This window comes from Cajanus cajan, chromosome 2, assembly GCF_000230855.2.
Source record: "Cajanus cajan strain Asha chromosome 2, NIPB_CcT2T_4, whole genome shotgun sequence".
In the NCBI taxonomy this organism is placed as follows: Eukaryota; Viridiplantae; Streptophyta; class Magnoliopsida; order Fabales; family Fabaceae; genus Cajanus; species Cajanus cajan.
This window is the reverse complement of record NC_138518.1, coordinates 43,563,287-43,586,559: the sequence shown is the minus strand read 5'-3', so window position 1 is coordinate 43,586,559 and position 23,273 is coordinate 43,563,287. Positions and strand designations below refer to the sequence as shown.

At 39.8% G+C, this 23,273-nt stretch overlaps 1 protein-coding gene across 1 annotated transcript; it reads left to right on the top strand.

Moving 5' to 3' along the window:
• The first annotated feature begins 14,019 nt into the window (after positions 1–14,019).
• LOC114916500 (uncharacterized) lies at positions 14,020–17,870 on the top strand. The gene is made up of 2 exons (XM_083068247.1): positions 14,020–17,527; positions 17,634–17,870. The coding sequence occupies exon 1, from the start codon at positions 14,766–14,768 to the stop codon at positions 15,687–15,689; it is 924 nt and encodes a 307-aa protein (XP_082924373.1). The 5' UTR covers positions 14,020–14,765; the 3' UTR covers positions 15,690–17,527; positions 17,634–17,870.
• Positions 17,871–23,273: the final 5,403 nt, after the last annotated feature.

The following is a 23,273-nucleotide window of genomic DNA, read 5'->3' as shown; positions in this document are numbered from 1 at the left end:
TTATTAAAAAAAAAAAAAAATCAAACTTCAGAAAAAACAAATGCGCCCGTATCATGTTCAGTACACCCGTACTAAAAATAGGGTTATGAACAAATTTTCAACTCAATACGGGCGTACTGAAATGGATATGGCCGTATTAGCCACAAAGAAATTTTCAAAGACCTCTTCATGAGGCAATTGCATAAAATAGAAAAATAGGAAAAATTGCTTGTGTATGGCAGCGGTCAACAAAAAAAGCCGCAAATCGACAGAAAAAGCAATCAAATACAGAAAAAGCCAAAAAATGACAAAAAAGGCAAAAATACAGAAAAAGTCAAAATTCGACAAAAAAAGGCAAAGATTCCGCGTCGTACAGAATAATTGAGCCTGGAGAGGCTTGCCGAAATAATACTCTCTCAGAATAACTGAGCCTGGAGAGGCTTGCCGAAATAATACTCCCACAGAATAATTGAGCCTGGAGAGGCTTGCCAAAATAATACTCGTACAGAATAATTGAGCCTGGAGAGGCTTGCCGAAACAATACTCCCACAGAATAACTGAGCCTGGAGAGGCTCGCCGAAATAATACTCAACAAATTGTACAGAATAATTGAGCCTGGAGAGGCTCGCCGAAATAATACTCCCCAGAGATATCTCAGCTTCCACTCACGGGCCAAATTCCCCAGTGAAAGCTATCAAACCAAGATCAGCAAGATTCCCCAAGGAGGGTTTGATCGTCTAAACAGAATATCCGAGTTGAAAGGACTATGACCTCCTCAGTGGAGGATAGCTTTCCAACTCAAGCGATGAGTGAAGCTAAGCCTGAAGAGGCTTTCTAAATAATACTCTGGGATATATAAACTTTAAATCCCCACTCGCCTACTCAGAGGCACCCCTTCAAGAAAAATCACAAAAGACAAATAATCATTCCCCAAGTGGAATCCGGCTCTCAGCCAAACACCGAACATCAAGATGATTTGCCTAACAGAAGAGGCCAGTCAAGAATTGAACGACAGAATCCCCCAGCGGATAACAGCCTACACAGAGGCTACAAAAATCAGAAAATCAAAAGAGACACCCGAATAAGGACAACCGGGATACTCCACTTACGTCAAAAGGACGTCAGCCAAACATAAGGCATCGCTCAACTCAGAGAGAGAGCATCTGTGTCTACACCCCAAGGAGTTAGAAATTCCCCATGGGTACCAACTAAGCAATGCAAGTTGGGGCACAAAAACCTATGAATGACTGCACATCCCCTAGACGGATCCCTGCGTTATCCAGCCCTCAGCGGCACAAAATCAGAAAAACAAACTGTCGAAGCAGCATTGTGGACTGTGGAGACAAACTTATCTCAAAACCCTGGAGAGGGCAAACTCAGCTGCCCATGTTGAGAGGCAAAACCCTGGAGAGGGCAAACTCAGCTGCCCATGTTGAGAGGCAAAACCCTGGAGAGGGAAAACTCAGCTGCCCATGTTGAGAGGCAAAACCCTGGAGAGGGCAAACTCAGCTGCCCATGTTGAGAGGCAAAACCCTGGAGAGGGCAAACTCAGCTGCCCATGTTGAGAGGCAAAACCCTGGAGAGGGCAAACTCAGCTGCCCATGTTGAGAGGCAACACCCTGGAGAGGGCAAGACTCACGCTACCAAAGTGATCAGAAGCACTGAGGTATGCACGAGCCTGGAGAGGCGACGACTAATACTCACCCTGGAGAGGGCAAACTCACCCTGGAGAGGGCAAGACTCACGCTACCAAAGTGACTAGAAGCGCGGAGGTATGCACGAGCCTGGAGAGGCGACGACTAATACTCACCCTGGAGAGGGCAAGACTCACGCTACCAAAGTGACTAGAAGCGCAGAGGTATGCACGAGCCTGGAGAGGCGACGACTAATACTCACCCTGGAGAGGGCAAACTCAACCTGGAGAGGCTACTCAACAATTTTCCCACCTGAAGACACTACAAGTCGGAAGGATGGCTTATTCCCCGGACAATTGGGTCAACTCCTTTACTTATCAAACGGTACACCAAAAGGCCGTTTGACTAAGTAAAGGGGGGGCAACTGTAGACCCCTAAAATTGTCCGGGTCGGAAATAAGACTCGAAGACTCTCAAAGATCAAAGGAAAGTCAGCCAGAAGGACTCCTAGAAGACCATAGGATGACTATCTGTAGGTTTAGAGGTCTTAGAGTAGCCAAAAATAAGAAAGTGGGAGGTTTGGAGCTCAATACGGCCTCCTTGGAGTTCAGTACGGCCGTACTGCACATTTTGTACTACAATACGGCCGTACTGAAACCAATACGGCCGTATTGAAGTTTCTGTATTTCAATACGGCCGTACTGAATTCAATACGGCCGTATTGAAGTACAAAAACTCAATACGGGCCGTATTGAACCCAGGGGCCGTACTGCGCCTCATCCCTATAAATAGGACGTCATTTGGACGTCATTCCACACTTTCACAAACAGTTTTGACTCCCTCCTTGAGTATTCTGGGGTTTTTGAGCAGTGTTCTGCCCTAGAAATCTCTCTGGGAGTCGATCCGACGAAGTTCTTGAGTCACGAGCCATTTGCTTGAGTCTCGAACTTAGTCGAAGGGAAATCTTTTGGATTTCCATAGTAAAAATTATTTTTTAGGAAGGAGCGAGCGAGCTTGTAGAGGGAGGGAGCGCCAAAAAGCCTCCTAAACTTCATTGATATATAAAAAGCACGCTTCAAGAGGTTTCTTCTCTAAAAATCCCTTCTTTTACCGCTTTCTGATTGTTGCATATTTAAATTCGTCATCATGTAGATATTTAATATACAATCGTTTATAATAAATAGGGGTAATTTAGTAATTTTACGCTATTATTTAATAAATAATCCGTCATAGGGAACCCGAAAGGGGCGTTGTGGGGTGCTAACACCTTCCCCGCACGTAACCGACTCCCTTACCCAACTCTGGTTGTAATGGCCAAGGTTGATTTATAAAATCAATTGCCTTAAATCTTTTTCCAATGTTTTGAGTAAAACATTGGTGGCGACTCCAAGAACCCTACCTTTTGCGAAAACCACTAATCCATGGAGGGTCCCGCTTGGGGTTAACATGGATTAGTGAATCATTTAATAAAATTGTTAGCTCGACAAGGTCTCAGTTTGAGAATAAGTCGTTCTAACAATCCACCACTTTTCAAAACATTAATAAGAGTCCGACCATCGTCGCGAATGCCAAGGTCCGTTTCGGCGGGTGGCGACACTCTCCAAGCCTACCAGCATCACTCACTAGTGCTAGTATTCTTTGTTCAGCCACTTCTAGCCCTTAGTGAGTATTGTCAACCAAATCTTGGCCTGTCGGCTTCACTTGTTGACGCTAATATATTCTGATCAGCCACTTGGCTAGCCATGAGTATTCTTTCCCTGGCCTCTCCAAGCCTTACAAATGAAGTGATGGTTTTGGATTAAGTGTTTAGGTTACTCTCACTGAGAGGATACATATATTATCTACACTCTCTAAGGTTTCACTACCTTAGTTTTACAGAGATTCTGAGTGTGTGGGTTACTTTTTATAAAGAGGATACATAAGATTACAACACTCACTAAGGTCTCCTTCCTAAGATAAACTTGGGACACCTTAGACTACAGAGATGAATACAATGATACATTGTAAATTTGACTATGAAGAATCAATCTCTGATTTCTCTGTTTTCTTTTGAGCTTGATGTCACTTTTTGGTTCTTAATGTTAAAAGCCCTGGGCAATGCATATAGTCATTCTTTCGTTGCCTCTTGCCAGCCTTTTTCAGTTTGAGGTTATGGCATATTTATAACCTTGTAGAATCTACCTGTTGCATATGTCTGTTTCATATGTCTGTTGAAGTTGATATATTCGTTCATGACTAGTTTGATCTTTTCATTTAATGCTCAAGATCTTGCATTAAATGTTGCTTCTTGTTTATGGACATTGTGTGTAGTCTTCTTTGCCTTGTTAGCAGCTGTGTCTGAATTTAGCAGAGACGTAGGAACCTTTTTGTCCTTTCCAGTCGCGTAGCTGCGGAGTGTTGTCCTTATCTGAAAAAGTAATGTACTTTTTCTGACACATGCATGCTTTTGGTTTTGTGCTTGATTTTCTCCTTCCTTCTTTTCTTCTCACAGTTTCCATGACTTCGTGTGTTCTCCTGTGAGCGTGAACGATATTCGAATTGTCTTTTGAAGCTTGATTCTTCAGGTGAATGTGTGACAATTTCCGTCTACGTCTGGTAGTCTATATGTAGTTCAACCTTCGACCTTTTTCTGAGTATTTATCATTAACATATTGACTTTTCCTTTCATCTGGTCAATATTGTATATGGTCAGACTTTCAATTTCATCTGGAGTTTCTTTAAGGTCGTTAACCATCTTTCGTCTGAGTCTTTATGTTTCGCCTTAGATTGTGCTTGACGCGCTTTTGTCTTATTCTTCATTTTTCCTGTACTTATGTTTATCTAAAACACTAACACACTTGTTAGAGATAACAACATGTATTATATTTGTCTCACTCAAAACCTTGTTGGGAGTTTTTTTGTCTGGCTTAACATTTCACGCTCAACTGAGTAGGCTCTCGGCCGAGGTCTTGAGTTGTTTTCCACGCTCGACAGAGTAGGTTCTTAGCCGAGGTCTTGAGTTGTTTTTCAAGCTTGACCGAGTAAGTTTTTGGCCGAGGTCTTGAGTTGTTTTTCAAGCTCGACCGAGTGTGTCCTAGGCCGAGGTCTTAAGTTTCTTTTCACACTCGACCAAGTAGGTTCTCAGCCGAGGTCATGAATTTTTTTCACTCTCGACCGAGTAGGCTCTCGGCCGAGGTCTTGAGTTGTTTTTCAAGCTTGACTGAGTAGGTTCTCGGCCGAGGTCTTGAGTTTAGGTGCTTGTTAAACCGAAAAAAAATTCTTGTATTATTATTCACCAGGATGTCTCGTTATAAACCTTGCTTAGCAAAAACCCTTTCACGATCTTTTAGGGATAAAAAGCTAAGCAAGGAAAATAGTAGACCGAAATACAATGTTTTTCAACCGTAATACATTTTCAAATGTGTTGTATTCCATGTTCTTAGGATTAGCTTTTCGTTCCAATTCTTCTAGCTTGTATGCTCCATTTTGCATGTTTTGATTAATTCTGTATGGTCCATCCCAATTGGCTGAGAGCTTTCCTTCCCTTGGATTCTTCCTTGCTTCCCTTGTGCTTCTCCAAACTAAATCGCCTTTGTGAAATTCTCGCGGTCTCACTCCCGAGTTAAATCTTCTCATCATCCTTTTTTTGCATGCTTCAACGTTGATGAGGGCTCTGTCCCTTCCTTCTTCTAGTAATTCAAGTTCTATTTTTAAATCTTCTAAATTATCCTTTTCTTGAAAATACACTCGTTTGTACGAGTGTTCTCCAACTTTTACCGGAATCATCACATCGTTTTCGAAGGTGAGTCTAAAAGGTATTTCTTTTGTTGAAGATTGCGGAGTACATCTATATGCCCATAGAATTTTTGGTAGTTGTTCGACCCATGCTCATTTTGCCAATTCTACTTTTTTTTTTCAATTTTGACAGTGTGACTTTGTTAGCCGATTCTGCTTGTCCATTTGACTAGGGGTGTTCTACCGAGGCGGTTTTGTGCTTGATATGTAAGTTCATTAGGAATTCATTGAATTTTTTATCAGTAAACTAAATCCTATTATCAGTGATTATAGCGTAAGGTATTCCGAATCGTGTTATGATATTTTTCCATGTGAACTTCTAGATGTTTGATGCCGATATGGTTGCTAGTGGTTCTGCTTCTATCCATTTCGTGAATAAATCAACAACAACTATGAGGAATTTGAGTTGTCCTTTAGCCATAGGGAACGGGCCGAGGATGTCCATTCCGCATGTAGCGAATGGCCATGGGGAGCTTATACCGTGTAGCTCTTCAGCAGGTTTTCTGATGATGTTGCCATGTTGTTGACATGGTTTGCATTTTTTAACGAAGTCTTCACAATCCTTCTTTAATGTCGGCCAGAAATATCTTGCCCTTAATATTTTTGTTGCAGTCGTTCTCGCTCCTGAGTGGAAACCATATATGCCTTCATGTACTTCTCTCAACACATAACTAGACTGTTCGGTCGTCAAACATTTGAGCAAGGGTAACGAAAATCCTCGTCTATATAATTATCCCGCAATGAGTACATAGCGAGTCACATTTGTTCTTAATTGCTTAGCTTGCAACGAATCTTGTGGTAATATGCCTTTGTTCATATAGTTCAAAATATCCTCCATCCATCCTTTGTTCGAGGTTTCAACTTGATAACATTCCCTTATTTCTATACTCGAAATTTGTAATTCTTGTTGAATCAAAGTGTTCAAATGCCCGAGTTTTTGACTGCTGGCCAATCTAGCTAACCTGTCTGCTCTCTCGTTGCCATTCCGAGGTATGTGCAGGATTTGTACTTCTTCAAAGTCACCTTTCATTCTCTGAAAAAGATGAAAGTAGCCCAATAGGTGTGGTTTTTTTATTTGGAATGTTCCATTAATTTGTTCTGCTACTACTTTTGAGTCAGTGTGACATTTATCTTCTGTACATTGATTTCTTTGGCCAACTGAAGACCAGCTATCAAAGCTTCGTACTCGGTTTGATTATTGGATGTTTTGAAATTGAACCGAAGGGACTGCTCGATTGAACATTTGTTCGATCCTTCTAATATGATACCAACCCCACTTCCTTGATTATTCGAGGATCCATCTGTATGAAGGCTCCACCACACCAATTCAACTATCTCTTTTGGATGTAATTCATTTACGAAATCAGCTAACACTTGTGCCTTAATTGGACCTCGCAGTTTGTAATGAATGGTAAATTCTGAAAGTTCTATTGCCTATGCCATCATTCTTCTTGCTAACTTGGGCTTTTTTAGGATTTTAACAATAGGGCAATATTTCCTGACAACAATATTATGACTTTGAAAATATTGATGTAGTCTCCTTCTTGCATAAACCAAGCTTAACGCCGTCTTTTCAACCAATTGATAACGGGTTTTGGCATCGTGTAAGGTTTGACTCACAAAGTATATTGGTTGTTGTTTACCCTCTTCTTCTTGAACTAGAGTTGCACTTACGGCTTCATCGGAGACCGATAAGTACACAATGAGGTCTTTGCTCATATCTGGTTTTGTTAATATTGGAGGGGAGGCTAAGTTTTCCTTTAGGGTTTGAAATGCTTCTTCACACTCTTCGGTCCACTAGAATTCCTTGATTTCTTTGAGCAATTTCAATATTGGTTTGGTTCTTTCCAATAATCTGGGAATAAATCAAGACAAAGATGTGAGTCTCCCGATCAATTGTTGCACCTCCTTTATATTCTTTGGGTTCCTCATATCTAGTATCATCTGGCACTTGTCTGTGTTTGCCTGTATACCTCTGGCCGATAACATAAACCCAAGGAATTTTCCTCCTTAAACACCAAAAGCGCATTTCTCGGGGTTGAGTCTGATCTTGTATTTTCTAATTTCATTGAATACTTCTTTTAAGTCTTTGATATGTTCCTCTACACTGTTTGATTTCACCACCATATCATCTACATAGACCTCAACATTTTTGCCGATCTATTTGTGGAATATTTTATTCATCATCCTCTGATAAGTTGCCCCCGCGTTCTTTAAGCTGAAAGACATTACCTTGTAACAATAGTTTGCTGATTCTATTATAAATGTTGCTTTTGATTCATCTCCTGGGTACATTCTAATTTGGTTATAACCCGAATATGTGTCTAGAAAACTGAAGATTTGAGGGCCTGCAGCGCCGTCGACAAGTCGGTCAATATTGGGGAGAGGGTAAGCATCCTTAGGACATGCTTTGTTCAAGTCGGTGTAATCTACACACATTCTCCATTTCCCGCTGGCTTTTTTCACCATTACCATATTTGCTAGCCAAGTTGTGTACTGTACCTCTCGTATGAATCGTGCATTTGCCAATTTCTGTACTTCTATCTCTACTGCTCTTCTTCTTTCTTCTCCTATTTTTCTTTTACGCTAAGCTACCGGTCTTGCTTCTTTGCATATTGCTAACCAATGACAATGGAATATGGGATCAATGCCGAGCATATCTTCTACCATCCATGCAAATAATTCTTTATTCTTTCTTACTGCCTCTTGTATCATTTCTTTATCCTTATTCTCCAGTTTAATCCGATATATGTATTCTGCCCTTATTTATCTCCCAACCGAAAAGGTAAAGTTTCTTCATTTGGTTCCACCCTAAGGTCTTCATTTCCCAACCATGGATCCAAGTCTGCGGTGTCTAATACTTTTTTGATTTCTGGTGATACCATATGTACATTCTTGTCTTCTTCTTCCACCATCGGTCGTATTTTCAAATTGGCCATATAACATTCTCTCACGATTTTCTGATCGACATGAATTATAACTATCTTTTGCGATTCTCTAAGAAATTTCATGGCTAGATGTGGGGTTGAGACGATGGCTCCCAATGCGCTGATCGACGGTCTTCTTAGCAAAATATTATAAGAAGTATTTGCATTCACCACAATATCTTATCTTTATAGTTTTTGAAATATCTGATTGAAACTGAAACAAGTGTAAAGGTCGATACACCCTTTTGTTGTCACTTGTTCTCGGGAAAAACCCACCAGCGGTTCATCATAATGTTTCAATTCTTCTTCCGAGATCCCCATTTTCTTGAATGTTTTCCAATATAATATGTCAGCTGAGCTTTCTTGATCCACTAGGATTTTCTTGATGATACAATTGTTGATTTGCACACTAATAACCATAGGATCGTCTTGATCAGGGTCTACTCCTTTAAAATCTTCATCTGTAAAAGTTATAGTGGGCATTTTCCTTTTCCTTTTTTCTACAAAATTTACTATTTTAAGCGCTCTCAACTGTCTTTTTCGAGCAGAGGAGGTTGCTCCTCCCCCTGCAAATCCTCCCGAGATGGTGTTGATGACTCTCTTTTCTTGATTTCTAAAGCTTGTTTCTCTTTTCCTTTCTCTTGACCGACTCCTTTCCCTTCTGCTTGTACGTTTTTCTTTTGTTGTCTCCCTTCCTTTTTGCGTATAACTATTTTTCTCATTATCGTACCTTCGGTTAGTGTTTTGATTCTCGACATATTTTTTCAGCTATCCTTGTTTTATGAACTCCTCCACTTTATCTTTTAAAGAGGCACATTCCTCTATTGAATGACCATGGTTCTAGTGATACGAACACGATTTTGATAGGTCTGACTTCGGGGGTGTATGGGCTCTTCTTGGGATGCTTAAATTTTTTTATGCTAGGGCTTGTTCTAATATCCTTGCTCTGCTTGTATTTAGTGGGGTGTAGTCAGTGTAACGAGGTCTTTTTACTTGATAGTTTCTTTCAGTATCTTCCCTTTTAGTCTTTTGGTAATTTTCACTTTCATTTTCTCTTCTGCTTGGCATGGCCTCGACTCTAGCTTGATTTCTTGATTCAGTTAATTCCTCCATTTGCATGTATTTTTCAGTCCTTCTCCTCAAGTCATTCATATCCAATGGAGGTTTTTTACATAAACTGTCTACAAACGGTCCGGGTTTCAATGCTGTGTTCAACCTATCCATCGCGACAACCGGGTTCAGGTTTGTTATCTCCATTGCGATTTTGTGAAAATGATCCATAAATGACCTTAAGGATTCTTTATATTCCTGTCTGATGTTGGCTAACACCAATGATGTCAGTTGGTAAGGTTTGCTTGTAGCAAATTGCACCGTAAATAAAGATGCCAGTTCTTCAAACGAATTTATGGAGCTGGGGGAAAGCTTAATGAACCAACTTAATGCTCGTCCTTTTAGTGAAGTGGGGAAGAGGCGACACAAAGCAGCTTCTGCTATTGTCAGCAAGGTAACTTGTGTGAGGTATGCATGCAAATGGTCATCGGGGTCCAAGGATCCATCGTACTTCTCTAGAGGAAGATTTCTCCAGCTATCATATATGGTTGTCTCCATAATGTTTTGAGTGAAAGGGTGTTTGTATGAGCCGGGTGTTGCCACTATCCGAGGGGGAGGTTGCCTAGGAATGGTTGACAACTGCATGGGAGGATCGTGTGTTTGTGGAGTTGTCGGTATGTGATATGAGGAGGCCTCATTATTGGGTTGTTCGGTAGGGTTCCAAGTTCTGTTCAAGCTTCTAAACTCGGCATTTTCTCTCCTAAGTGCTTCAGGCTCCTGAGCGTCTCTCTCTTGGGCTTGCTTGACGGCTGCTATTTCTTCACGAAGCATATTCACAGCATTTGAGAGATTATTTTGATCTTCCACAACAACTGGCCTCGATTCCTGTTCAGGTTGAACTGAGTGGTTGTTCTTCCTGGTAGCGACCATCTTCTACGAAATCTTCTTCCTGCAAAACAAATAAACAATGTGGGCCTTCAAAATTGGCCCCACGGTAGGCGCCAAAATATACCTACACAAGGTACTTTTGTAATTTTGCTACTCCTACTGGGTCTTCGTCTTCCATGAGGTATCCTAAGGAGAGAGTTAGGTACCTACAAAAGACACTCCAATGCTTAAGTCAGTCCTCGGTGTAAGAGATCTCAATGCTAACTCAAATCAGTAATTATGAAAATGTACCCTTTTTTTGTCACTAATCACACTTATTTATACCAACTTTAATGGGCACAGGCCCATATGTAGGCCCATAAGAGGATCCATTAATGTTTATCCGTAATAAGTAGGTTAAGTAGGTTATTGTAATGAGCCGAGGACTCCTTGGTGTAATCATATCGAGGAATCCTCGATCCTTTTCTTCTTTTTGACCTGGTACTCATGCCCTTATCTGGTATAGATATATTTATTATTTAAATATATTTTAGATGTGTCACTGGTTATTAATCTATTCATATATAAGCACGAGGTGAGGAATTTAATTTATTTTAAGTAGGATTGAATTAATTGTGAATGTTATTATTAGATAAAATAGGAATTAGGTGATCTTATTCTATCTACCTTGATAGTTCAATATAGTTTTAGCATACTAAAATTCCCAGATAAAAATATATTTTCAATATAGTTTTGATATCAAAAAATATAATAATTATATTTGAATGTATAGTGTTACAATAATTTTACAATGACGAGAGAAAAAGGAAAAGAAAAAAGTGAGAAGTATAAGATTTCATAAGTGAAGAGGTGAAAAACAAAACAAAAGAATGTGTTGTTGTATTTTTTGATAAAACATAGATATGATAAGGCATCACTATGTGGAAGAAAGATCCTAACTAGGTTAGCACCTCAACCCACACCAATCATCTGCAGCATATCGAAAAATATACTAAACTGGTAAAAGAAAGAAAAAGTACAAGTACAAATGTGTTTTACAACTTATCCTAAGGAACTCTAAAGTGAGGTGGACCTCCCCTATCCCTTGAATAAGCAGTCATGATACACAATGGAACAACACTCCACCAATGGTAACCTCTATGCCTAAGGCCAAAGCCTACTAGACTATCTGCACATCCGTTTGCCTCTCTAAAGATATGAGAGAAACGAAGTCTCATCTACCTCGCATGAAATAACATGTTCAGCCACTGAATAGATAAGCTATAAGGGACAAGTGAAGGATAAGAGAAGGCGTGAATGGAAAGCATTGAATCTATCTCTATCCAGAGTGACATCCATCCCCGACTCCTAGCAATCTGAACTACATGAATGATGGCCAAGACCTCTGCCTCCAATGCTGATTTGGCTCCCACTGACTCGGCAAGGCATCCAACTAGGTTAGCGCTACTATCTAGAAAGATGATCTTGCATGATGCTGAGGAAGTAAAGGTAGAGAAGGCTCCATCCGTGTTGCATTTGATCCATCCTGCCGAAGGAGGCGTCCATTGTATCTCTACTGGCTGCTCCAATTTCCTGACCCTGCAAGGCAACAAAAAACTTTTTAATAGTTTGAGTTCCTTTATATTGTTATTCATAGGTAGTTGGGCAACAGAGCTACAAGAGTTGACAAGTGTTATTATTTTATTCTTTAGATGTTCTAACCTATTAGAGTAATTATGAAATTTTATCATGTTTCTATTATTCCATATTTCATCTATGGTAAAAGTAATAGCAGATAATATGATTAGTTTAGCAAATTTGCTCCATGGTTTTTGTAATATTTCCAATATATTTGAGGTATTTAGGGTGACCTCCATCAATCTGGAGAGCCTGTCCCATAGTTGTAAGGCAAAATGACACTCAAAGAACAAGTGCTTAGATGTTTCCAGGTCTTTATAGCAGTGAGAACAGACCGATGTGATGATTACCCCCTTTCTTCTTAACAGATCCTCAGTGGGAATTTTCCCATGAAGGAGTCTCTAGAAGACAAAAGTTTTTGAAGGGGGTATGTGCTTATTCCATATTATTTTGGCCTAATTGAGTTTGGGTTTCGGTTGCTTCAAGAAAAGATATGCATCTTTAAACAACAGGTCCCCATTGGGGGTAGATTCCCAAACTAGTCTATCCTCAAGTTCATTAAGAGGGATGTCTATATTGGCAATCTGATTGCCTACCCTAGCATGAATTTCATAGGGGAGGTGCCAAGATCCATCTTTGAGGAAGTGTTTTACCGAGCATTTGAACCTAGGATGGACAGAGGCATGGATATTCATTATATCCACTATAGGCCTAGAAAGCCATCTGTCGGTCCAGAAATTAACTTTGGAGCCCTGACCAATGATCCATTTTGAATGGTTTTTAACCATAGGGTATGAATCACAAATACTTGCCCAAATTGTGGATGATAAGTAGCGAGCTACAATGCCATCCTTTTTGGTAACTCTAGGGCCTAAAGCTTCAGCCCAATCTGACTCCCTTTTCAAGAAATTCTAGCAGAGTTTTAGCATATAAGCATTATTGATTTCCAGTAGTGATTTGAGGTCGAGCCCACCTTCCACCAAGTCTGTGCATACTAGGGTTTTAAATTGCGGACCGCATCCCGCATTGCGGCCGTAATATTGCGGTTGCGGCCTTGTCCGCAACGGCATCGGACCGCAATTGCGGTGAGACCGTAAATCACGGCTTTTTCCGTAACGTAACGGTGTTGCGTCCACAACACCTCCATTTTGAATCCGCAAACGACAATGTATAACAGAATCGTTTTTAAAAAAGTTAACTTTTTTTGGGAATCTTTTCAGAGAACGCAACAGAGATACAGATAAATTATTCACGAGATCGTTCAAACTTTAACTTAAAAGGTGAAAAACAAAGCATAGATTCATAGAACTTACACTTTCATTCGGAACTCCATTTGTATCTCTACCAAGAAGAGGAAGCTTGGTTGTTAATGGTAAGTTTTCTGCCTCTTACGCACCCCTGTTTCTCTTTGTTGTTGTTCGTTGATATCCTTGCCATTGTTGTTGGCTTGATTTTTGCTTGATTGTTGCTTGATTTTGGCTTCATTTCACTTGATTTTTTCTTGAAATGCTTGATTTTTGCTTGAAATGCTGCGGTGAATATGGATTGTGGGGTTTGGGTTTGGGGATTAACAGCGGCGGCGGCGCATTCCAGCAATGAGCAACATTAGGAAAGAAAACCTAAATTTCTTTTAATATCATTTTTTATTTAGTGAGTTGGACATGTGATGGGGACCAAATTGAATGTTGGACATGGACTCTATCAACGTTTTAGTGTTTAGGAATTAAAGGAGCATAAAAAAATTAGAATGGACGTGGGCTAGCTTTGGGCTTCTATTTGTGGCCTTTGATTAAAATTTTAAATGACCTTTAGTCATCAAATTAGAATAGACGTGGGCTAGCTTTGGGCTTGTGTTTGTGGCCTTTAATTAAAATTTTAAATGGCCATTAGTCATCAATTAATTTAGTTTTTTTTGTTAACTGAAGCTATTTAATTTCATTAAAAAGTATAATAACTGTAAACTAAGTACAAATGCAGCTGTTTTATCACATGGATGAAAATCTTTCTTTTATTATTATTTAGCCAGTAAAATGCAAAAAAAAAATGCTTTTGTTAGTAAATGTTTTCTACCATGATAATCACTACCGAATATACAAATATTGTAATAGTAAATTAAAAAATATAATTAAAATTATTATCTAATTTAAACTAAATGAAATTAGCATATCTTTAAAACTAAACTCAACTTATTTTATTTTTACATAAAATAATGTATTTTTGTTAGTCAATTAGTTTTAAGTTTTTAAATTTGATAAAAGAAAATATTTTTTAAATTTTTTAAAATAGAAGGGTATAATGGTTAAAAAATGCGAAGACCAAAGTGGTTACCGAAAAGGGTATCCCTTTTATATATTAGTATAGATGTGAATGATTATTAGAATATTTTGCAATATTTTTATATATAATATGCTTAGCCTAATTATATGTATATCAATATTAGGTTGTTTATATTTATTTTTATTATTATGTTAATTTATTAGTCATTGTTCTGAAGTTTGAAATATAATTTAATTATTGATTGATATTATATTTTCAAAATTTTATACAGATATAATACATAATGACATCAAATGAAGAATTTCCTATAGGAAGACTAGAAGGTGCTCCAAGCGACGATATTGGATGGCATTTTGGAGTACCTATAGCAGGAAATCGCAACAATGTCCAATGTAAACTTTGTCAAAAGATAATAAGGGGTGGCATTACAAGATTGAAGTAACACATAGCACATGATAAAGGTCAAGTAGCAGGTTGTCCAAGAGTCACGTCATTTGTTAGGGAGAATATGATGAAACTTCTCAAAGATAGAAAAGAAAAGAAAAATTGACTTTAGAAAAAGAAAAGAAGAATTTGAATCTCGATTAAGAGAAGATGATGAAGAAGATAGTGACGAGGAGATGAGGATAGCTTCGCAACAAAGCATTAGATCACAACGTGAGTGGGAAGATAGACAACGATTCAGACAACAAACAGAGGGATCTAATAACATCTATGAATCAGGTGGAAGCTCTCGCATGAATGTTAGTCAAACTTCAAGAAAAGAAGATGCTACTTTTGCTTTAAGGTCTACAAATGTGGATCTTGTGAGAAGTAAAAGTATGAAACAACCAAAAATAGGTGGGGGTCTTATGCAAACATTAAAGAAAAAGCTCGGAGAAGCGGTAAGCAAGTTTATAATTTATGAACGCTTACCTATGAATTTATCAAATTCTCCATGGTTGCATAATTTGATTATTGCAGCAGCTGAGGTAGGTCCATCAGTTAAATGCCCTACACCTTATGAAGTTTCTGATGTGTATTTAGAAGCTGAATATAAAAGCATGCAAGAATGGATAAGCAAGTTGAAAACTACATGGAAGGAAAAAGGAGTAACAATAATGTGTGATGGTTGGACAGATAGTGTAAATCATACACATATTATGAATTTTCTAGTGTATTGTAGCAAGGGAACAATTTTCTTGAAATCTATTGATGCTTCTAATGTTGACAGTAGAAATACTGATTACTACTTTCAGTTATTGGATAAGCTTGTGGATGAAGTCGGAGAAGCATTTGTAATTCAAGTTGTTACAAATAATGAAAAAGCACTTAAAGCAGCTGGTCAAAAGTTGATGGAAAAGAGACAACATTTATATTGGACTGCATGTGCAGCACATTGTTTGGATCTTTGTTTGGAGGATATAGGGAAAAAAAAGAATGTGCAAAAGTTATTAAGTGATGCAAAAGTAGTAACAACTTTTATCTACAATCACACATGGATTGTAAATCTCATGAAAAAATACACTGGAGGTAGAGAAATTGTTCGTCCTGGTGTTACCTGATTTGCAACACAATTCTTACAACTTCAAGCAATTGTGCAACAAAAGCAAGGCTTGAGGAACATGTTCAACTCAGAAGAATTTAGACGATCTAAATTTGGAAGAGACAAAAATGGATTGGCATTTGAAGCAAGACAAATTGTTATTGGCAATGATTTTTGGAGCAAGGCTAATGATATATTGAAGGTATTTGAGCCTTTAGTAAAAGTTTTGAGGCTAGTTGATGGTGATGAGAAACCAACAATGGGTTTTATATATGAGGCAATTGATCGAGCAAAACAATCAATTCAAAAAAGTTCTCATTATTATTCTCAATACCAAGAAATAATTGACAAGCGTTGGAGATTCATGCATTCTGATCTTCATTCTGCTGGTATATCATTGTAATTTTACGTTTATTATATAAAGCAATACATTAATAAATACAATTATAGATACATATTGATTAACTATTTATTTTTTAGGGTATTTTCTTAATCCACAATTTCAATATGGAGTTGAACATGGATATGATGTGTATCGAGAGACATTTGAAGGAACCAAAAAGGTCATTATGAAATTGGAGAGAAACATGGATGATCAAATTAAAGCTTTAAACTGTGTTAGTAATAAATAATTATATTTTGTTGTTTAAAATTATTGTTATATATCTATGTATTGATATCTTATACAATATAATGTTATATAGTTGGTATTGTTTAAAGACATGGGTGAAACATTTGCTACACCTTAAGCTCAAAGAGCTTGGTCTAGAATGAATCCAGGTAAATATAATTTCTTCCTTTCTCAATAAATAAATGTATTTTTTATAAATAATAACTTTTTTTTTCTTGATCTCTTAAAAAGCTGAATGGTGGTTGATGTTTGGTTCATGCTCTCCTGAACTTCAACATGTGGCTATTAAAGTTTTAAGTCAAACAACTTCAGCCACAAATTGTGAAAGAAACTGGAGTACGTTTAGCTATATTCATACAAAGACAAGGAATAGGCTTAAGTACAAAAAGTTGCAAAAACTTGTCTTTACACATTACAACATGAAATTGAAAATGAGGCATCAAAAGAGAAAAAGTCAAGAAGAAATTGAATCAAGTTTCAATCCAATTAATCTTGATTATATATTTTGAGAAGATGATCCATTATCTGCATGGATAGAAGAAAGAGAAAATCCACTTTTAGATGGAGTTCAAAATTCAGAGTGGTTGCCTCGAATTGATACAGATGATGAAGATGTGGAAGGTGGAGATAGTGATAATGATGGTGGTGACTTAAGCCCACCAAGTAATAATAGTGGTGATGATGGTGTTGATATTGAAGGTGAAGAAAATGATGGTGAGGATGATGAGGATGAACAAAGACAAAATGATCCATATCAAGAGACTCCATATAATAGGCGTGACACAAATTTGGTAATTGATTTCACTACTTCTATGCCAGGTATGATTCCTCCTGATCGTTCATTTTCAGGTGATAATAGAAGAGACAATTCACAAGTTAGAAGAGGAAAAAATAAACAAAATGTGTCATGTCAAGATTCTTCATCTTCTCATATTGAACAAAGTTTTAGTGAATTCAATATTGATGATTCTTCAAAAAGTAGTCAAGGGTACTATACACCATTAGTTTATCAACATTCTTATTTTAATGCATACAATCAATATGGAAGTGACCAAGTTCCCTCATACCACCAACCATCAATGAATTATAATGATCTTTATTATCAACAATAAAGTGGTGGATTTTTTGATTATGTTTTTGACAAGGAGCCACACAAGGGGATAGCCAAAGCGAGAGTGGAGGCTATGATCATCCTCGTCACTCTACTATGTGGTAATAAGTATCATGTGAGTTATAAATTTATTATATTTATAATTTTTCACTTGTGAAAAAAAGTTCATGCTTTTTATAGTTTTACAATATTAATAAAAATTTCATATTTTTTCCTTGTAGTGAAATGCATCTCTGAAGGGTGGCATTGCTTCTCAGATAATTGATGACAATGAAACTTGTGGGCAATCATATTACTTTATGTCAAGCCATGTCCTTTTTTCTTTCTTGTCTATTTAAAATTTGTCTAAATGTGTGTACCTTTAAGTTTTTTATTTGTGTCAATGAGACAATTTGCTTTTGAGATATTATGACAAATATTATGTAGGAATTAATCTAACCACTATTGTGTTTCTCTTACTTTTAAATTAATTTTAAAATAAATTAAATTATTCATTAAAATAATAGAATGTTTTAAAAAAGGAATAAAAATGTATAAATTTTTAAAAATAAAACATATATCAATAATTACAATTTTTTTATATTTAGTGCAAATAATTAATAATTTCACACCGCAATAGCCACAATCCGCATCGCAATACTCGCAATACCCGCAACCGCAGTAACTGCAACCGCGACCGCAACCGTGACCGCAACCGCAATTTAAAACCATGGTGCATACCATATGCCAAGGGACAGTATTGGGGTTGGATTCTAAGATGGTACCAGTCCAGATGAAGTTCCTGAACCAAGATTCAATTTGTTTCAGTAGCATATCGTCCATTTATATACTTGGAAGCTATGAATTAACATATTATGGAGGACAGTTTTAACAAGTAGAACATGCCCCATGTAATATAACAGAGTTCCTTTCCATGTTGCAAGCTTATTCTTAATCCTATCAGCAATAGGCATTAGACAAGATGCTTTTGGTTTGCCTTTAAAGATTGGCACACCCAGATAACGAACCGTAGTCGTACCTCTTGAGAAGCCAAGGCATATTTTTATTCGTTCAACCCTATTTAGGGGCATGGTGCTTTTGACATAGAATTTGGATTTTTGCAAATTTATTTGTTGGCCAGTTACATTTCCATATGCTCTGAGCAAATCCATGATTTGGGAGAGATTTTTGAGAGCTTTTGCAGAAGATCATGATATCATCAGCATATAGGGCATGTGAAGGAAAAGGATATTGATTGGCCCCTTCAAATCTCTGTAACTTGCCAGATTCCACTAAAGAGGTTATTGCTCTACTGAGGGCGTCCTCCGCAATGCAGAAAAGTAATGGCGATATGGGGTCCCCTTGTCGAACCCTTCTTTTACATGGGAAGAACCCAATAGGACAGCCATTTAAGAGAATGGAGAGTTTGGCCGACTTTAGGAGAGATTCAATCCAGTGGCAAAAGCTATCACAAAAGTCGAATGCTCTTAATACGTTGAGGAGAAAGTTGTGTATCAAGAGCTTTGCTAATGTCAATTTTTAATGCAATGTTTCCATAGTAGAAGTTTTTATCTAATAGATTTATGGCTTCAAAAGACAATGCAATACAATCGGTGGTGCTTCTTCCAAGTATAAACACTCGATCGCTGTCGCATAGATACCTGAACGTCGTCGTTTCAGAGCGAAACTAAGTGATGTCCAAAAACCTTTCTTCGCCACATCAACGTCGTCGGTAGCCATGTACGACACATGGTATCTCTCGTACGGCTCAAAGAAGTTCAGGAAATCCCAAGCCGAGCTGCTTAGCGGCAGAGGCGGTGATGGCGTCCTCAAACCAGAATAGCTGCCAGAGCGCGACGGAGAAAAAGCGTCCTCGTAATAGAACAATTTGAACTTTTAACAATATAGCGTCTTCGAAACTTAGGGAGGAAGGAGAACGAGGTGGTGGAGATTAGACAAATCGTGGAACGAAGAAGAGAGGTTCCCATTGCTCACGGCGGCTAGGTTTACGTATGAGTGAAAGGGTAGTCCTGCGAATATTAGGTCTCATTTCTACATCGGTTATAAGTAAAACCGATGTAGAACAATTCCCAGATTTCATTTCTACATCGGTTAATCATAAACCCGATGTAGAATTTCTCATATTTTCTACTTATTTACAAGTTTGCCACCGCGTTTATGATTTACATCGGTTCTACTAGAACCGATGTAAATATAGCGATGTTAAATAGTATTTTTGTAGTAGTGGATAAATCATGTTCCTTTATGCACATTGCATACTTTTTATCATGACATGCTAATATGTATTCATCATTCACGGTTTCATGGAAAGAAACTACAAGGTAGCTGGACTTCTTTCCAATCCATGTAGCACATAGGTCCGGAAGCACTACAAAGAGATGTTCAGCTAGTGATACTAGATTAACATTATCTATATTTAAATTATTTTTTAGTTATGTGAATAATACAATTTAAAAAATTATTGACTGGTAGCCATAATAAAATATGAAAGCTACGTTTGCATAAAAAATTAAAAAGAAAAAGAAGGTTATGTGTACTATCCGTACCACGAAGCCGAGCTTCAGCTCGGTATCACAGCACAAATTGACCGCGGACACGCACTAGGCGACCTCGGCCTAGACGAGGTCGGTTGCCTAAATAGGTCATCACTGATCTCAGGCCCAAGGCCCAACAAAACCCTAATTCACACAAAGGTACGTGCATTACTTATATGAGACATATACATCCACAAACACTAACTTTAGCATCGAAGTCTCTTTTGCAGGTACCACCCCCACTTGGAACAGCAATCGTACCCAGCGAAGGAGGCTCACCAATCTTGCCTAGCAGATCGTCCCTACGACCGATCTCCGGTAAGAACATCTGGCGCCCAACGTGGGGCCAATCAAGACAGCTCTTATCGACCCCTCTTATGGTTTTTACCTGAAGCCATAACATTCGAGCAACAGACGACACAGATCGCACAACAAGAATGGACAGCGAAGCAGCACTAAGAAGATTGATCGAATAGGTCAAACAAATACGGCAGTAACACGCCGCCGATCTGTAAAACATTCGTGCCAAGCATGAAACTGACCTAGCGGCGCTGCGTACTGTAAAAGAGACCGACCTAGCGGTGCTACGCGCCGAGAATGAGCGTATTCGAGCCCACCTTCCTCAGCGCCCTTCTGATCAACCCCCTTAACAGAGTAATCAACACGAAGAGAAGGGGCACTCGGTCTCTCAACCTCTAACTGCACCTAGGGCACCGACCCACAGGCCTGCCACACATCGATCACACGCACCAATGAACAGGTCGGCCCATGAAGTCAGCAATGCTCTTGCCCGGGACCCTGGAAACCGGGCGAGCATTCGCCGCCATCCTTTTGTGGACGGCATCATGGAGAAACCCCTACCTTTTGGCTGGAAGCTCCTCCACATCGACCGCTACGATGGCACTACTGACCTGGACGAACACGTCGATCTATACTTCACATAGGTAAACCTATACACTAATGAGGATGCTATCCTGTGTAGGGTTTTTCCGACCTCGCTCAAGGGAGCAGCACTCAACTGGTACACTCAACTGCCAATGGAGTCGATCGATAACTTTGACACTCTGGTCAGGCGATTCACAGCGCAGTATGCCACGAGTCGACCTCATCATGTCACATCAACCACCTTGGCCAGTCTCAGACAAGGCGACGACGAATCACTGAAGGCGTTTATGGAACGCTTTGCCAGTATCTCAGTCAAGATTCAAAACGTGAACCTGAGGTTGCCTTGCACACCATGCTCATGGCGCTCAAGCTTGGACCTTTCATGGACAGCCTGTGTCGGCGATCTCCCCTTGACATGGACGAACTGCGTGCCCACACTGTAGGATACATTCAGATGGAGGAGCACTCTACTTTCCGGGGCCAGGTTCGCAGAAAATCACAGGCAAAGTAGGACCACAGTCACAAGGACAAGATGAAGGTCACCAATGACAGTCAGTTCAAGAAAGTAGCTCGGGCGAACAAAGGGCGAAGGTACGACTTCTACACCCTCTTGAATGCGCCCCGAGTATACATCCTAGAGGAAGTCAGTAACAACAATCTGCTCACTCTACCACCACCCGGGCATAGTCCCAATAGTGCAGACAAATCAAAGCATTGTCGGTACCATAAAAACTATGGTCACATAATCGAGGAGTGCCGCACACTCAGAGATCGCATAGAGGAACTCGTCCAGGGGGGACACCTCGGACAATACGTCCAACGACAACAAGGTCACCGAGGAGGTTACAACGGACGAGGACAAGGGCGAGGTCGCAGTTCCAACACTCGTACAGACCAACCCTCTGGATCTCAACAAAATGCTGGTGGCGCGGTGCAGGCCGAGGCAAGCCAGGAAACAAGGTCAGCTCCCTTGAGAGGAGTCATCAACACAATTGCAGGTGGTTTCGCAGGGGGAGGCTCTAGCATCTCAGCTCGAAAACGACACTTGTGCAGCATCAACAATGTTCACTCCGCCACCTCGACCCTGCACCAGACCACACCACCAATCAACTTCACCGACAACGACTACACTAGCGTCTGTCCAAACTAGGATGATCCAATGGTCATCACCGTGGAGGTCGCCAATTGGGAGGTCCACAAGACATTGATCGACCAAGGAAGCTCGGCTAACGTCTTATACTGGCTGACGTTCCTCAGGTTAGACATCCCTCACTCCCTTATCCAACCTCACACAGAACCTCTAGTCGGTTTTGCAGGAGAACAAGTTCACACTCGAGGGTACGTAGATCTGCTGACGACCTTCGGGACCTCTCCTGATTCAAGGAGGATCATGGTTCGCTACCTCCTCGTTGAAGCCAACACATCCTACAACATAATCATCGAACCAACTCGGAGCAGTGGTGTCTATCTCGCACCTTACGATGAAATTCCCAAGGAGTGGTGGCAAGATTATTTCAGTCAAAGCAAACCAGAAGACAGCCCGGCAGTGCTACGCCGAAAGCTTGAAAGTCTCACCATCCGAGGAGCGCCACAAAAGTGACCCTCCTACAGTAGCTCACATTTCCCAGGTCGATATCACCGACTTGGACCCGAGGTTGAAATCCCATGATGAACGGCCAAGCCCCATTGGCGAGCTGGATGACCTTTAAGTCGGCAAACTCCCTGGACAATGCACAAAAATAAGCAGACAGCTAAATCTGGAACTACGGGAGCAACTTGAAGCCGAGATCTCCAAGAACGCCGACCTTTTTGGATGGTCAAGCGCCGATATGTCAGGCATAGACGTTAACTTCATTTATCACAGGTTGGCAATTCACAAAGAGGCAAAGTCAGTCGCCCAGCGAAAACGGAAGGTTGGCGGGGAAAGGCGGGAAGCTATCATAGCTAAGACACAAAAACTGATGAGAGTTGGATTCATCAGGGAAGTCTAGTATACCACGTGGCTAGCAAATGTGGTACTCGTTAAAAAGAGCTCGAGAAAGTGGCGTGTGTGCGTCGACTACACCGATTTGAACAAAGCATGCCCCAAAAACTCATACCCCTTACCGAGTATTGATAAGCTGGTTGATGGAGCATCCGGGCACACCCTCCTCAGCTTTCTGGATGCTTACTCTGGGTACAACCAGATCATGATGTACCCACCGAACGTGGTGCACAATTCGTTCATCGCTGACCATGCCAACTTTTGCTATCGCGTGATGCCATTTGGCATCAAAAATGCGGGAGCCACTTACCAAAGGCTGATGGACAAGGTTTTTCACCAACAGATCAGCCGAAACATGGAAGTCTATGTCGATGACATGGTGGTCAAAACCACTTCGGCCGAGGGTCATGCTGCCGACCTGTCCAAGGTGTTTAGCCAGATCAGGAAGCACAACATGC

Bases quoted from the DNA above. Each gene is read 5' to 3' on its own strand.
- LOC114916500 (XM_083068247.1), top strand. From the start codon at position 14,766: ATGAGGATAGCTTCGCAACAAAGCATTAGATCACAACGTGAGTGGGAA.